Source organism: Bos javanicus, chromosome 6 (assembly GCF_032452875.1).
Source record: "Bos javanicus breed banteng chromosome 6, ARS-OSU_banteng_1.0, whole genome shotgun sequence".
NCBI classification, from domain to species: Eukaryota; Metazoa; Chordata; class Mammalia; order Artiodactyla; family Bovidae; genus Bos; species Bos javanicus.
In genome coordinates, this window is record NC_083873.1 from 85,105,583 (window position 1) to 85,123,044 (window position 17,462).

At 37.8% G+C, this 17,462-nt stretch overlaps 1 protein-coding gene across 1 annotated transcript in view; it reads right to left on the minus strand.

Moving 5' to 3' along the window:
- Positions 1-2,458: 2,458 nt before the first annotated feature.
- Positions 2,459-17,462, minus strand: part of LOC133249638 (UDP-glucuronosyltransferase 2C1-like) — a 34,230-nt gene continuing 19,226 nt past the window's right edge. Inside the window, exons 4-6 of the mRNA XM_061420370.1 lie at positions 16,318-16,405; positions 14,882-15,101; positions 2,459-2,984 (exon numbers count right to left, since the gene is read on the minus strand). Of these exons, the coding sequence (XP_061276354.1) occupies positions 2,705-2,984; positions 14,882-15,101; positions 16,318-16,405 (588 nt within the window). The 3' untranslated portion in view covers positions 2,459-2,704. The remainder of the gene's footprint in view (positions 2,985-14,881; positions 15,102-16,317; positions 16,406-17,462) is intronic.

Genomic DNA, 17,462 nt, shown 5'->3' on the forward strand with positions numbered 1-17,462 from the left:
GTTCTATTCCTTAAAGTAATATAATTATTTAATTATTCAAAGCCTCATAAAATTGAGAAAATATATTTTTAGCTCCTCTATTTTTTTACAGTTAATTCCCCAACTAATAATAAATTATGATTACCTTGTTCTCATATCTGTAAAAGACAGTAATTGCCCAAATCATTTATATCTATTCTGATAGTGTTATATTTGTTCAGTTTTTATATTTGGTAGACTTACATTTGTATTTAGTTATTTTAGGTCTATTTAACTTGATTTATAGATGTCAAAGTTCATGGTGAATCATTTACTGAACTTGGTTAATAGATAACATCATCTGAGTTAGACTGAATAACTTTTTTGACATCAAGGGCAAATTATTGGCAAGCGTATTGAAGATAGACTTTTAGAAAAGAAAGGAAGAGATTTTTTTAATGGAAAATTTGATGGAATTTCAAGACAAAATCATGGCCAGAACTCCCCATATTCACCTATAGGATTAGAGAAGGATAAAAAAGAGAACATTCTATTTTTAGAGACATGTTTGTTTTATTAAAATTCAATTTATGTTTTCATATTTGCTGCAGATTTCAGGCTGATGCTAGTTAGTAAGATGCCTAGATACTTGTGCTTAGTATAGTAGTCACAGTACAGCTCATGAGAGGACCAGGAGAAATATTGAGACAAAGTAAAAGAAAGAAAGAACTGGATTAACTCCTGAATTTCTGAAGGAGAAATCATCCCCAAAGAAAGCAGCATTTATGGGAAGTGCATTTTCTGTCCAAAGTGTCTGCAGTGCAACTCTAAACAGTTTTTTTCTTCTTTGCAAATATTTATATTGTAAATAAAATTAATGCAGGATTCAAGTTAAGTAAACTTTTGATATAGTTGTTGGTATCTGACTCTTTGTGACCCCCGTGGACTGCAGCACACCAGTCTATTCTGTCCTTCACTATCTCCCAGTTGTTGTTTAGTTGCTAAGTCAGGTCCAACTCTTTGCAATCCCCTGGACTGTAGCCTGTCAGGCTCCTCTGTCTATGGGATTTCCCAGGCAAGAATACTGGAGTGGGTTGCCATTTCTTCCTCTGAGGGATCTTCCTGGGTCAGGGATCAAATGAGAGTCTTCTGCATTGGTAAGCATTTTCTTTACTGGTAACCCACTAGGGAAGCCCTCACTATCTCCCAGAGTTTTCTCAAATTTATGTCCATTGAGTCAGTGATGCTATCTAACCATCCCATCCTCCGCCACCTCCTTCTTCCAAAAGCAGGGTCTTCCCCAGTGAATCAACTCTTCTTATCAGGTGGCCAAAGTATTGGAGATTCAATGGTAGCATCAGTCCTTCCAGTGAATATTCACGGTTGATTTCCTTTAGTATTGACTGGTTTGATCTCCTTGCAGTTCAAAGGACCCTCAAGAGTCTTCTCCAGCACTACAATTTTAAGGCATCAATTCTTCACTGCTGGGCTTTCTTGGTCCAACTCTCATAAATATACAGGAAAAAGGATAACTTTGAGTACATAGACCTTTGTCTGCAAAGTGGTATCTCTACTTTTTAACACACTGTCTAGGTTTGTCATAGCTTTTCTTCTGAGGAGCAAGCATCTTTTAATTTCATGGCTACAGTCAGCATCCACAGTGATTTTGGAGGATAAGAAAGCAGTTTCCACTTTTCCTCCTTCTATTTGTTATGAAATGATGGGACCAGGTGCCATGATTTTCTTTTTTTTTTTAATGCTCAGCTTTAAGCCAGCTTTCCCCTCTTTTACCCTCATCAAAAACCTCTTTAGTTCCTTTTTACTTTCTGTCATTAGACGGGTATCATCTGTGTATCACCTGAGGTTGATATTCCTGCGGCAATCTCGATTCCTGCTTGTCCAGGCCAGCATTTCGCATGATGCACTCTACATACAGTTAAATAAGCAGAATGACAATATACAGCTTTATTGTATTTAAGTTAGTTTAAAAGAGTGGGCATTAAATTCAAATCATTTACTTTGGCCCATCGTACGAATAACCATGAAAACATACAATAATCAGCTAGTTCTCTGAAGCCAAGAAGTGTTAAAATACAAATGAAATACTATCATTATTAATATCCAAATGAAGGATAGTCTTGGGAAAAAAAAAAACAGTGTTTTGTATTCCAAAGGGGACAAAGTCTAATGTGTGATATGAAAGGAAATTGATGATGTAAAATGTGCTTTACAGCAGAGTAGAAATCCTGTCAGTCTTCTGATATTCTTGACTGGCAAAGAAGCTCTGGCTAGAGTGTGTTCTGCATTAGTTCTTAAATATTTCTTAGAGAATATGAAATAATTATTGAGTATTGAACCCAAAATTATGTTAGATATTTAAGAAATATTCAACCTGATCAGTATGGAAATAGGATTTATCATTATGTTCCTGAGGCCTCACCAGCATCTCAACTGGTTGAACTGAAAGCAATGAACAAAGGAAAGCACTAAACTTTAACTGTTAAAATTTCCATATGTTTATTCATTTGTCATATCTTTTTAAAGAATAGATTATTTTAAACCTTAATTCTGAATCATGTGGCTTATTTCTGGAGTGAATCTTTGATCTTTGTCTTGATAAGTTGAAGACTGGACAAGAATCCAGACGAAGAGGAGAGAAATCTTTTCAAATCAGTGGCTGGATTATTCAGATGGATTCTGTCAAAGTTTCTAGCCCAATTATTAAAAAAAAGAAAGGCAGAAGAGACTACTCTATCTTTTTCTTCTTTGCAGTCTTACCAAACTTCCAGTAACAAAACAGGCAACATTTAGTGACCAGGAATGCAACAGTTGCCACACAGGCTAGCAGGAAGCCAATCACATCCAAAGAGTGGTACTGGAACCAGTTGAGGTCATGGAAAGCTGGTCGAAGGTGCTTGGCTCCTTTGTGGCGCATGACAAACTCAACCCAGAAGACTGCTCGGTCCAGGGGTTTTACAGGTTGATCATGGTGGATTCTTGATAACTTCATAGCATTCTCTTTATAGCTAAAATTTAATATATAAATAACAACCTGTAAAGTTTGTTAAGGACATGATACACCTAAAACACATATATATTATTAAAAATATATTGCATAATTAATTATATGGTAAGTTGTGTCATAATTTATATCACCAAGAATATGAAAGGCTTAAGAAAATTGTTTCCTCTTGAGATATTTCTAGATATGATGGTCCATTGGCTGGAATCTGTTGGATGCTTTACAGTCTCAGCAATTATTGGAGGTAGGAGAGAAAATAATTTCCAATTGAAAATAGCATTCTCAAAGCATAGAAATAAGAATGGATTAATAGAATATGTAGCTTGAGAATACAGAATTTTGATCTAACTTGCTGAGTGTGGCATTGGGAATATAATAGTGTAGGAAGCAGCATGGAAGGGAAGGTCTATGAAAAAGGAACCCTTTCCCCACTCCTTCACTCTTCCCCAGGTTTGGTCTGGAGTGACAGTATTAATTAGACTTCAGCAGTAATAGGAAATGATTCAAGTATGTGATCTTCATGGTCCTGACATTTCAGATGAAAGCAAAAAAGCTTCATGTGATCTTCTAGGCAAGAAATAGGGCCTGAGACTGAATAGATGCTGGCATTTTTGCCTCAGGCTAAAGAGGGCTGTGTGTTGAAAACCAGAAACATTACTCTGCCAACAAAGATCTAAATAGTCAAGGCTATGGTCTTCCTAATGGTCCCATACCATTGTGAGAGTTGGACCATAAAGAAGTCAGATGCCAAATAACTGATGCTTTCAACTATGGTGCTGGAAAAGACTCCTGAAAGTCCTTTGGACAGCAAGGAGATCAAACCAGTCAATCATAAGGGAGATCAACCCTGAATATTCACTGGAAGGACTGATGTTGAAGCTGAAGCTCCAGTATCTTGGTCATCTGATGAGAATAGACAACTCACTGGGAAGGTCCACAGTGCTGGAAAATATTGAGGGAAGAAAGAGAAGAGGGCATCAGAGGATGAAACGGTTGGATGGCATCACTGAAAATGAACATGAACTTGGGGAAACTCTGGGAGATAGTGAAGGACAGGGAGGCCTGGTGTGCTGCATTTCATGGAGTCGCAAAGAGTAGACACGACTGAGCAACTGTACAACAACAGCAGAGGGCTGTGCCTGCAGTAGTGAGATGGAAGGATGGCAATAGCTGGAACACTAACTCTCCTGACTTCTGTCAAGGAACAGAAGACCAAACCACGGTTTTGGCTTAACGCTTTGAATGGCTGACTTAGAAGCAAGATTTCCTTGGGTTTGTAAAGGAGGGAGGTTATTCGCCCACACCAAAGTGCAATCATCATTGATAAAGAATACAGAACATTAAATAGTAGAAAATCATGGGAAAGCATGCAGCAAGTTTTGAGGATGAGAACTATAAATGAGAAAAAAGTAAACAAAGCCCTGTTGCCCTTTGGTTTAAACAATCAAGGCAGGCCTTTTTTAATACACAAAAATTTAAGGAATAAGTACCTCTGAACACATCTCAGGAAAACAAACAACAGCAACAGAAATTCCAAGACAGATACAGAAAGTATTTATCAGATAAAAAGTCAACAAAATACTCCATTAAAACACAAATTGGTTCATTAAATCCATATAAATATGAAATTAATGCTAAGTGATATTGGAAATTGTGGTCATGGGCAAGATGTGTACGTTGTAAGCTTTGATAACATTGTACTGATAATATAGCAAAGAAATCTAAGATGTGATGTTTAAGAGACATTGATGGAACCCACAGCCTGTTTTACAGAGTGAAGTAAGTCAGAAGGAGAAAAACAAATATCATATATTAACATTGTAACCTAGGAAAAAAAATTGTACTTATTACCCCATTTGTAAGGTAGGAATAGAAATGCAGATGTAGAGGACAAACTTGTGTACACAGCAAGGGATGGGACACAGTCGGACAAATTGAGGAAGTAGCACTGACTTATATATACTATCATGTGTAGAGTAGATAGCCATTAGAATTTGCTGTATAACACAGAGAGCTCAGCCTGGTACTCTGGGGCTTCCTAGGTGGCTCAGTGCTAAGGAATCTCCCTGCCAATGCGGGAGAGCAGGAGATGCACGTTCGATCCCTGGGTCAGTGAGATCCTCTAGAGAAGGAAATGGCAATCCATGCCAGTATTAAACCCTGGAAAGTCCTATCAACAGAGGAGACTAGCAGGCTACAGTCCATGGGGTTGAAAAGACTTGAATATACCCAAGAGATTGCCACAAAACACAAAAGTGTGGGATGGGGTGGAGGTCAGAGGAAGACGGTCAAGAAGGAGGGGATTTTATATATATATATATATAAACTTATGGAGGATTCACATTGTTGTACTGGAGAAGGGAATGGCAAACCACTTCAGCATTCTGCCTTGAGAATTTCATGAACAGTATGAAAAGGCAAAAAGATATGACACCAAAAGATGCACTGTTCGGGTCAGTAGGTGTCCAAAATGTTACTGGAGAAGATCAGAGAAATAGCCCCAGAAGGAATGAAGAATCTGACCCAAAGTGGAAACGATGCCCATTTGTGGATGTCTCTGGTGGTGAAAGTAAAGTCTGATACTATAAAGAGCAATATTTCATAGGAACCTGGAAATGTTAGGTCCATTAATCAAGGCAAATTGGAAGTGGTCAAACAGGAGATGGCAAGAGTGAATATCGACATTCTAGGAATCAGCGAACCAAAATGGACTGGAATGTGCAAATTTAATTCAGATGACCACTATATCTAATACTATGGGCAAGAATCCCTTAGAAGAAATGGAATAGCCCTCACAGTCAGCAAAAGAGTCCAAAATGCAGTACTTGGGAGCAATTGCAAAAATGACTGAATGATCTCTATTCGTTTCCAAGGCAAACCACTCAACATCACAGCAATCCAAATCTTTGCCCCAGCCACTAAAGCTGAAGAGACTGAAGTTGAATGGCTCTGTGAAAACCTACGAGACTTTCTAGGACTAGCACCAAAGAAAGATGTCCTTTTCATCATAAGATCAGATCAGATGAGATCGGTCACTCAGTCGTGTCCGACTCTTTGTGACCCCATGAATCGCAGCACACCAGGCCTCCCTGTCCATCACCAACTCCTGGAGTTCACTCAGACTCACGTCCATCAAGTCAGTGATTCCATCCAGCCATCTCATCCTCTGTCGTCCCCTTCTCCTCCTGCCCCCAATCCCTCTCAGCATCAGAGTCTTTTCCAATGAGTCAACTCTTCGCATGAGGTGGCCAAAGTACTGGAGTTTCAGCTTTAGCATCATTCCTTCCAAAGAAATCCCAGGGCTGATCTCCTTCAGAATGGACTGGTTGGATCTCCTTGCAGTCCAAGGGACTCTCAAGAGTCTTCTCCAACACCACAGTTCAAAGGCATCAATTCTTTGGCACTCAGCCTTCTTCACAGTCCAACTCTCAGATCCATACATGACCACAGGAAAAACCATAGCCTTGACTAGATGAAACTTTGTTGGCAAAATAATGTCTCTGCTTTTCAATATGCTATCTAGGTTGGTCATAACTTTCCTTCTAAGGAGTAAGTGTCTTTTAATTTCATGGCTGCAGTCACCATCTGCACTGATTTTGGAGCCCAGAAAAATAAAGTCTGACACTGTTTCCACTGTTGCCCCATCTATTTCCCATGAAGCGATGGGATCAGATGCCATGATCTTCATTTTCTAAATGTTGAGCTTGAAGCCAACTTTTTCAGTCTCCTCTTTCACTTTCATCAAGAGGCTTTTGAGTTCCTCTTCACTTTCTTCCATAAGGGTGGTGTCATCTGCATATCTGAGGTTATTGATATTTCTCCTGGCAATCTTGATTCCAGCTTGTGTTTCTTCCAGTCCAGCATTTCTCATGATGTACTCTGCATATAAGTTAAATAAACAGGGTGACAATATATAGCCTTGATGAACTCCTTTTCCTATTTGGAACCAGTCTGTTGTTCCATGTCCAGTTCTAACTGTTGCTTCCTGACCTGCATACAAATTTCTCAAGAGGCAGATCAGGTGGTCTGGTATTCCCATCTCTTTCAGAATTTTCCACAGTTTATTGTGATCCACACAGTCAAAGGCTTTGGCATAGTCAATAAAGCCATCATAGGGGACTGGAGTGCAAAAATAGGAAGTTAAGAAACACCTGGAGTAACAGGCAACTTTGGCCTTGGGGTACAAAAGGAAGCATGACAAAGGCTAACAGAGTTTTGTCAAGAACACGCACCGGTCATAGCAAACACCACCCTCCTCCAACAACACAAGAAATGACTCTATACGTGGTCAATGTGTAGAGATGGTCAATCCCAAAACCAGATTGATTATATTCTTTGAAGTTGAGGATGAAATTACTCTATACAGTCAGCAAAAACAAGACCAGGAGTTGACTGTGGTCAGATCATGAACTCCTTATTGCCAAATTTAGATTTACATTAAATAAGGAGGGAAAAGCAGTAGACCATTCAGATATGACATAAATCAAATCACTTACAATTATACAGTGGAAGTGACAAATGAATTCAAGGGATTAGATCAGATAGACAGAGTGCATGAAGAACTATGGACAGAGGTTTATGACATTGTACAGGAGGCCATGATCAAAACCAACCCCAAGAAAAAGAACTGTAGAAGGGAAAATGGTTGTCTGAGGAAGCCTTACAAATAGCTGAGAAAAGAAGAGAAGCAAAACGCAAAGGAGAAAAGAAAATAAATATCCATCTCAATGCAGAGTTTCAAAGAATAGCAAGGAGAGATAAGATAGCCTTCCTATGTGGTCAATGCAAAGAAATAGAGGAAAGCAATAGAAAGGGAAAGATTTGAGATTTCAGAAAACTAGAGATACCAAGGAAATATTTCAAGTAAAGATGGGCACAATAAAGGACAGAGATGGTATGGACCTAACAGAAGCAGAAGATATTAAGAAGAGGTGGCAAGAATACAAAGAGTTCAGTTCATTTCAGTCACTCAGTCATGTCTGACTCTTTGCTCATGGACTGCAGCACACCAGGTTCCCTGTCCATCACCAACCTCCAGAGCTTGCTCAAACTCCTGTCCATCAATCTGGTGATGCCATTGAAGCATCTCATCCTCTGCCATCCTCTTCTCCTCCAGCCTTCCATCTTGCCCAGCATCAGGATCTTTGCCAATGAGTCAGTTCTTTGCATCAGGTGGCCAAAGTATTGAGGCTTCAACTTCAACATCAGTCCTTCCAATGGATATTCAGGAATGATTTCCTTTAGGATGGACTGACTGGATCTCCTTTCAGTCCAAGGGACTCTAAAGAGTCTTCTCCAACACCACAGTTCAAAAGCATCAGTTCTTCAGTGCTCAGATTTCTTGATGGTTCAGCTCTCACATCCATGCATGACTACTTGAAAAACCATAGCTTTGACTAGACAAGACTGCAAGGAGATCAAACCAGTCAATCCTAAAGGAAATCAGTCCTGAACATTCATTGGACGGACAGATGCTGAAGCTGACTCCTATTGTACTCCATGGGGTGGCAAGGAGTTGGACATGACTGAGCTACTTAACAACAACAAAAAGTTGTTGCAAGATAAAAAAGAATACAACATTGTAAATCAGTTACCCCCCAATTGAAACAGCATATGTTTTCTAATATGCTGTCTAGGTTGGTCATAGCTTTTCTTCGAAAGAACAAGTGTCTTAATTTCATGGCTGCAGCTACCATCTGCAGTGATTTGGGGCAACTATACAAAAAAGATCATGACCCAGATAACCGCAATGGTGTGATCACTCACCCAGAGCCAGACATTCTGCAGCGTGCAGTCAAAAGGGCCTTAGGAAGCATCACTATGAACAAAGCTAGTGGATGTCATGAAATTCCAACTAGGTTACATCTAATCCCAACAATCCTGGTGGGCTACAATCCATTGTATCACAAAGAGTCAGACACAACTGAGGGACGAAGCACAGCAGGAAAGATGATACTATTGAAGCTTTGCACTTAATATGCCAGCAAATTTGGAAAGCTCATCATTGGCCACAAGACTGGAAAAGGTCAGTTTTCATTCCAATCCCAAAGAAAGGCAATGCCAAAAAATGTTCAAACTATCGCACAATTGCACTCATCTCACATGCTAGCAAAGTAATGCTCAAAATTCTCCAAGGTTGTTTTCAACACTATGCAAACCAATAACTTCCAGATATTCAAGCTGGATTTAGAAAAGGCAGAGGAATCAGAGATCAAAATGCCAACATCCATTGGATCATCAAAAAAGCAAGAGAGTTCCAAATCAATGTCTGCTTTTTCTTTATTGACTGACTACACCACAGCATTTGACTGTGTGGATTACAACAAATGTGGAAGATTCTTCAACAGATATTATATGTGTAGGATATTATATCTGATGGGATATTATATCGCAGACCTGCTTCCTGAGATATATGTATGCAGGTCAAGAAACAACAGTTAGAACTGGACATGGAACAACAGACAGGTTCCAAATTAGGAAATGACTACATCAATGCTGTATATTGTCACCCTGCTTATTTAACTTTTATGTAGAGTACATGGGAGATGTCAGGCTGGATGAAACACAATCTGGAATCAAGATTGCTGGGAGAAATATCAATAACTTCAGGTACACAGATGACACCACCCTCTTGGCAGAAAGCGAAGAAGAACTAAAGAGCCTCTTGATGATAGTGAAAGAGGAGAGTGAAAAAGTTGGCTTAAAACACAGCATTCAATAAACTAAGATCATGGCATCAGACCAATCATTTCATGGCAAATAGATGGGGGGAGGGGCTCAAAATCACTGCAGATGGTGACTGAAACCATGCTATTAAAAGACACTTGCTCCTTGGAAGAAAAGCTATAACCAACCCAGACAGTATGTTAAAAAGCAGAGAAATTACTTTGCTGACAAAAGTCCGTCTAGTCAAAAATATGGTTTTTCCAGTAGTCATGTATGGATGTGAGAGTTGGACTATAAAGAAAGCTGAGTGTCCAAGAATTGATGCTTTTGAACTGTGGTGTTGGAAAAGACTCTTGAGAGTCCCTTAGACTGCAAGGAGATCAAACCAGTCAATCCTAAAGGAAATCAGTCCTGAACATTCATTGGACGGACAGATGCTGAAGCTGACTCCTATTGTACTCCATGGGGTGGCAAGGAGTTGGACATGACTGAGCTACTTAACAACAACAAAAAGTTGTTGCAAGATAAAAAAGAATACAACATTGTAAATCAGTTACCCCCCAATTGAAAGTAAGTTAAACAAAAAAGAGAGATGCTGATAAGAAGTGACTTCATAGTGAAAAATCATTCATTATTTAAAAAATTAAAATGTCTAAGAAATAATTTTAATCTCCAATGTCAATGCTCATTTATAGATTTATACAAAATTTGTAGCAAGGATTTATCTGATATATAGAAACATTTATTTAACCTTGGCAAATTTTTAAATTTTAATTAGTTTCTTTTTTCCAAAGAATATATTTGATTTATATGAAATATAATTTTATAACAAATGTAATCCTTCATTACTGAGAATTTATTTATTTGTTTATGATCACAGCTAACCACCATGCTGCACAAAGTTCCCCAGAACTTATTTATTTTATTACTAAAAGCCTGATCCCTATTACTCAAAGGTTGTCTTTCCACTCTCCCAACTCCTAGGCCCTAGAAAACACCACTCTACTCTCTGCTTCTATGAGTTCAAACTTTTAGGTTATACATATAAGTAATCTCAACTAATGTTTGTCATTCACTGTCTGAGTTACTTTACTCAGCACAATTCCATGTTTTCACTAATGGCAGTATTTCCTTTGTCTTCTTTGCTAAATATTATTATTTTACATACCTATACCACATCTTCTCAATCTATTCATTCATTGACAGACACGTAGGTTTTATTCATATTTTGTTTTTTGTGAATAATACAGAAATTAGCACTGGGATGAAGATATCTCTTCCATATTCTGTTTTAATTTCCTTTGGTTATATATCCAGCAGTGAATGCTGGATAGTGAATTTGTTTTGTTGTTGATATTTTGACAAGCTTCCATACTGTTTTCCAAGTGGCTCCACCAATTTTCATTCCCATCTGGAGTGCACTGGAGTTCTTTTTCTACATCCTTACCAATACCTCTTACACCTTGTCTTTTAATGATGGCCTTTCTAAAAGTTCTAAGCTGGCTTGAAACTCAACATACGAAAAACAGACCATGGCATCTGGTCCCATCACTCCATGGCAAACAGAAGGGGGAAAAGTGAAAGCAGTGATAGATTTTATTTTCTGGGCCACAAAATCACTGCAGACATTGACTGCAGCCATGGAATTAAAAGACACTTGTTCCCTGAAAGGAAAGCTCTGATAAACCTAAAAAGGATATTAAGAAGCAGAAATATATATCATTGTGCTGACATGGTCCATATAGTCAAAGCTATGATTTTCTAATAGTCATGTATGAATATTATTTCATGCTTTTGTGCTCAGTTGTTCCTGCTCATTGAAACTTCACAGACTAAAGTAGTCCAGGCTCCTCTGTACATGGGGTTCACTAAGCAAGAATAATGGAGTGGGTTGCCATTTCCTACTCCAGGGGAATATTTTCCAAACAAGAATACTAGATTGGGGTGCCATTTCCTACTCCATGGTGTGATCACTCACCTAGAGCCAGAAATCTTGGAGTGTGAAGTCAAGTGGACCTTAAGAAGCATCACTATGAACAAAACTAGTGGAGGTGATGAAATTCCAGTTGAGCTATTTCAAAACCCAAGAGATGATGCTGTTAAAGTGCTGCACTCAATATGCCAGCAAATTTGGAAAAGTTAGCAGTTGCCACAGGACTCAAAAAGGTCAGATTTAATTCCAGTCCCAAAGAAAGGCAATGACAAAAGAATTTTCAAACTACTGCACAATTTCACTCATTTCACATGCTAGCAAAGTAATGCTCAAAATTCTCCAAGCTCAGCTGCAATACTACATGAACAAAGAACTTTCAGATATTCAAACTGGGTTTAGAAAAGGCAGAGGAACAAGAGATCAAAATGCCAACATCCACTGGATCCTATAAAAAGCAAGAGACTTCCAGAAAAACATCTACTGCTTCATTGACTATGCTAAAGCCTTTACTGCATGGATTACAACAAAGTGGAAAATTCTTCAAGAGATGGGAATACCAGACCACTTTGCAAGTCAAGAACCACCTGTGTGCAGGTTAAGAAGCAACAGTAAGAGGTGAACATGGTATGCTAAAGCCTTTACTGCATGGATTACAACAAAGTGGAAAATTCTTCAAGAGATGGGAATACCAGACCACTTTGCAAGTCAAGAACCACCTGTGTGCAGGTTAAGAAGCAACAGTAAGGGGTGAACATGGTACATTGGACTGGTTACAATTAAGAAAGGAGTACATCATGAGAAATGCCAGGCTGGATGAAGTTAAAGGTGGAATCAAGATTGCCAGGAGAAATATCAAGAGCCTCAGATATGCAAATGACTCTGCCCTTATGGAAGAAAGCAAGGAGGAACTAAAGAGCCTCTTGATGAAAGAGAAAGAAAGTGAAAAAGCTGGCTTGAAGCTCAACATTGAAAAACACTAAGAATATGGTATCCTGTCCCATCACTTTGTGACAAATAGATGTGGAAACAGTGTCATACTTTTATTTTCTTGGGCTCCAAAATCACTCTGGAGAGCAACTGCAGTCATGAAATTAAAAGGCTCTTGCTCTTTGGAAGAAAAACTATGACAAACACAGACAGCATATTAAAAAGCAGAGACATTACTTTGCTGACTAATGTCCCTATAGTCAAAGCTATGGTTTTTCCAGCAATCATGTGAGAGTTGGACCATAAAGAAGGCTGAGCACTGAAGAACTGATGCTTTCTAATTCTGGTGCTGAAGAAGACTCAAGAGTCCCTTGGACAGTAAGGAGATCAAACCAGTCAATCCTAAAAGAAATCAACCCTGAATTTCATGGAAGGACTGATGCTAAAGCTGAAGCTCCAATACTTTGGTCACCTGATGCAAAGAGCTGATTCACTGCAAAAGAACCTACTGCTGAGTCAGATTGAAGGGAAAAAGAAAATTGGGCAGCGGAGGATGAGATGGTTAGATAGCATCACCACCTCAATGGACATGTATTTGAGCAAACTCCAGGAGATAGGTGAGGACATGGTAGCCTGGCATGCTGTAGTCAATGGGGTCACAGAGTCAGCAACAACTTAGTGACTGAACAACCTCAACAACAATTCTAATAAGTGTGAGGTGGGAAAGGTGAGGTTTTGATTTGCCTTTTATGATGCTTAGTAGTGTCAAGCCCCTTTTCATGTACCTGTTGGCCATTATACATCTTTTTGGGGCCAATATCTATTCAATAACTCCATTTTTAAAAAACTTTTGCTATTGAGTAATATGAGTTACTTATATCTTTTGTATATTAGTTTCTTATCAGATGTGTTATTTTAAAAATGTTCTCCAATTTGGTATGTTGCCTTTCATTTTGTAGGTCATTTCTTTTGCTGTACAGAAGCTTTTGAGCTTAATATAGCCTCACCTTTTGTTTTGCACTGGTTCCTTGTATTGTTGGTATCATATCCCAAAATTTGTTGTCAATACCCTTGTCAAGAAACTTTTCCTCCTGTTTGATCATAGGAGTTCTGTGGTTTCCGGTCTTATGTTTAAGTCTTTAGTCCATTTCTAGTCATCTTTTGTAAGTAATGTAATATACAGCTCCAAATTCTATTCTCCTGCATATAATTATCTAGTTTCCCTAATACTACTCATTGAAGGGATAACGCTTTTCCTATTGAGTATTCTTCACTTTTTGAAAAATATTATTCAGCTTTATATATGAGGGTTTGTTTCAAGGCTCTCAATCCTGTCCATTGGTCTGTATGTCTATTTTTATGACAATATCATCTGTTTAAAATTACTATAGCTTTGTAGTACAGTTTGAAATAAAAAGTGGGATGCCTTCAATGTCATTATTTCTTGGGACTGCTTTGGCTGTTTGAGATCTCTTGTGGCTTCATACAAATTTAGAATTTGTTTTTCTATTTTTGTGTCCCAGAAGGCCTTAGAAATTGATCACCCACTCCATTCTTCTTTTTCTACCAAGGAACTCTTTCTAGCTGAGAGTTCTCTCTTGGTGCTGAGCAATGCTGCCTTGAGGATGATGCTGGTAAAATAAAACTGTTATCATTTTATTCTTGTGTGATTTATCTCAGGCTTTTTTTTTTTTTTTGCTTGTTGTTCTACTGTGTTGCTAAAATTTCATACATGGACTTAGAGCATTCCCAGAGGTGATTTTGTTCATAGATAGTGTCTAACTGTTATTTTCTGCCAGGGAACAAGGAGGCTAGGGTCTTCTCTGCCTCCATTTGGATCTCTCAATTTTGCTTCATTCTCTTTCTCTAGTTTTAATTTAAAATATACCAATATAAAATATTTTAAATGAACAAATATAACTCTATTTTTACAAATATATTTCTATTACTTTCTATTTATAAATTAGACAAGCAAATAGCAGAAGTTTCTAAACTGGTGTTGGTTATAACTACATGAGGAAAGCTGAGTGGTTATGTTTTTATGATTTTGTTACATTTCCTAAATTCTTTAGAGTGATAATATCTGCAATTTTTAAGAAATAAAAAGTACTATTGTAAATTAAAAAGCTTATATCTTTTTAACAATAGATAATTTTCTTTAAATAAATGTAGTATTTCTTTGAGGTTGTAATCTATCACTCAGTAGTGGTAGGTGACAAAATAATTTCACAAGATTTAAGAAATATAAAATAATCTTATTTGATATTACCCATGCACTGGTTATTATATAAAATTATCAATTTATAATTGTATAAAGCTGATTATTCCTTCAAAATACACAAGGCTTCTTAAAAATGTATATATTCTCTACTCACAAAGGGTTGTTAATAACTTCTTTCAAAGCATTCAGCAGATCTGCACTTGTCATTCTTTGCAAGTCTACTTCAACAGCTGCCCCTTTTGCTTGCATACGAACAACATTATCATACTGGTCAGCAAAAAAAGGAATTCCAACCATAGGGACCCCATGGTAAATAGCTTCATAGACCCCATTGGTTCCACAGTGAGTAATAAAAGCTCTGGTTTTGGGATGGCCTAAAAATTAAAAAAAAAAAAAAAGAAAGAAACATTATTATTCTAAATTGTAAGAGTTTCAGAAACAGAAAACCATGACACCTGCATAAGCCAAATTCTATTAGGTAACATCTTGTATATAATTATGTGCCATGAGAACACATATAAATCCTTATAGGCTCTGAAGAAAGCAGCAATTAATTACTCCAGGCTAAGTATAGTTAGTGATTCCAACAATTAAGTCATCCCACAGACAACTAAGAAGTTTCCTGCAGAATACATGATGGAGAGTACTTGCCATTTGACAAATTATTGCAAGAAGAATATATCAATAAAAACAAAGGGAGGGACTGTAAAAACCAAATATTTTTGAAGATGGGAAAAGGGAGGTGAGATGTGTAGGATTTCAATATGAGAATGTTGGCATAACAGGCTAGAAAGATAGGTTACATCAAGTTCATGATGTACTCTGTTTAAGAAAATAGGATTTGCACTTGACTTTATACTAATATGCAGCCATTTATATTATATATGAAATATAGGTGAGATGGCTTGCCAGATTTTTTTTTCTCTAGAGAAGAGAGGTAGGAGAAAATGGATGAAGAACATCAGGAGTGTGTTACAATATTCTATACAAAAGTTAATGAGAGCCTGATCTAAAAGTACTTTCTCTGACATTGATCCTGAGGAGGGAGAGATTAATCATAAATGCAAGATTTATAAACTTGATATTTATGCTAAAGTTTGACAAAGATCCTTGACCAAGGTCTAGTCAGGTTCCTCTGAACTCTTCTCAACTAGAATTTGATTTTGTGGCTCCACTATCTCTGCATTGCCCAATTTTAGCAAGCATTTACTAGGTCAGTTCAACTATTTGTAATTTTTCATCCAATGAACTTCCATTATGTTCTTTAGGGGAAAATTCCCCACTTTTCCTTTCTGCATACAGAGTTGTATCTCTCTGTCTTATTGTAAAATAAGACTCTCTGTCTTATTGTAAAAGTCCATTGCACTAATAACTATACTTATCATGATGGTCTTGAATAAAGTGTGCATTAGTCTTTAAAAAATGTCATGAATAATCCTTTTTTATACAAAATACTGAAGAAATGTGAAGAACACATTAAAATTTCCTTTTTCTTATTTTAAATATAAATTTGTAGGATATCTGTTATTGAATAATCATTCAGATTAAACTTCATTCAGCTCTATTTATTTTTCTTCTCTTTGGTCTTACCAAGAAGATCATTTTGTGGAATCCATTTATATAGTCGGGTATTGGCGCCTAGTGTTTCTGGTTTCTTTCCTGTGTATCGCCACAGAACCTATTAAGATGAATATCTTTATTAGAAGATTTTTAGAATCACATCCTATCAGAAGTTAACCTATGATTGATCAGATTTGATGCCTCCAGGCAATACACAAGCAAACAGTCCCCAACAATGAGTGTTTATAAACCATTAACACTATAACCATGTTTTCAAAGGCTTGCAATAATCCTAGTCAATGGCCTTTCACCTTCCAGTTAATTCTAACTTGACCCGATGAAGAAAAATGATGAAGATGTAGATGAAGAAAAACTACAATCTGCATCTGAAAGAACTACATATTGATGTTACTAGGCCACTCTGGTAAAGAGGATTTTTGAAACAAAGATTTTACCTCTTTTGAACTTATTTTTTTACATACTTACCAGTAACATAGACTCATAAAGTATTCATAACTATATTTATCATTTTAAAGTATTGTAAGTCTAGAGTTTGGTGACATTAAAACATCTACAACATTGTGTAACCATCAACTATATGGCATGGCATCTGGTTGCACGGTCGTGTCTGACTCTTTGTGACGCCATGGACTGCAGCCTGCCAGGCTCCTCTGTCCATGGGGATTCTCCAGGTAAGATTACTGGAGTGGGTTGCCATGCCTTCCTCCAGGGCATCTTCCTGACCCATTGGATAGGACCCAGGTTTTCCACATTGCAAGCAGATTATTTAACAACTAAGGCACCAGGGAAGAAAGCTGAGTGCCGAAGAATTGATGCTTTTGAACTGTGGTGCTGGAGAAGACTCTTGAGAGTCCCTTGGACTGCAAGGAGATCCAACCAGTCCATTCTAAAGGAGATCAGTCCTGGGTGTTCTTTGGAAGGACTGATGCTGAAGCTGAAACTCCAATACTTTGGCCACCTTATACGAAGAGTTGACTTATTGGAAATAACTCTGATGCTGGGAGGGATTGGGGACAGGAGGAGAAGGGGACAACAGAGGATGAGATGGTTGGATGGCATCACCGACTCAGTGAACGTGAGTTTGAGTGAAGTCTGGGAGTTGGTGATGGACAGGGAGGCCTGGCGTGCTGTGATTCATGGGGTCACAAAGAGTT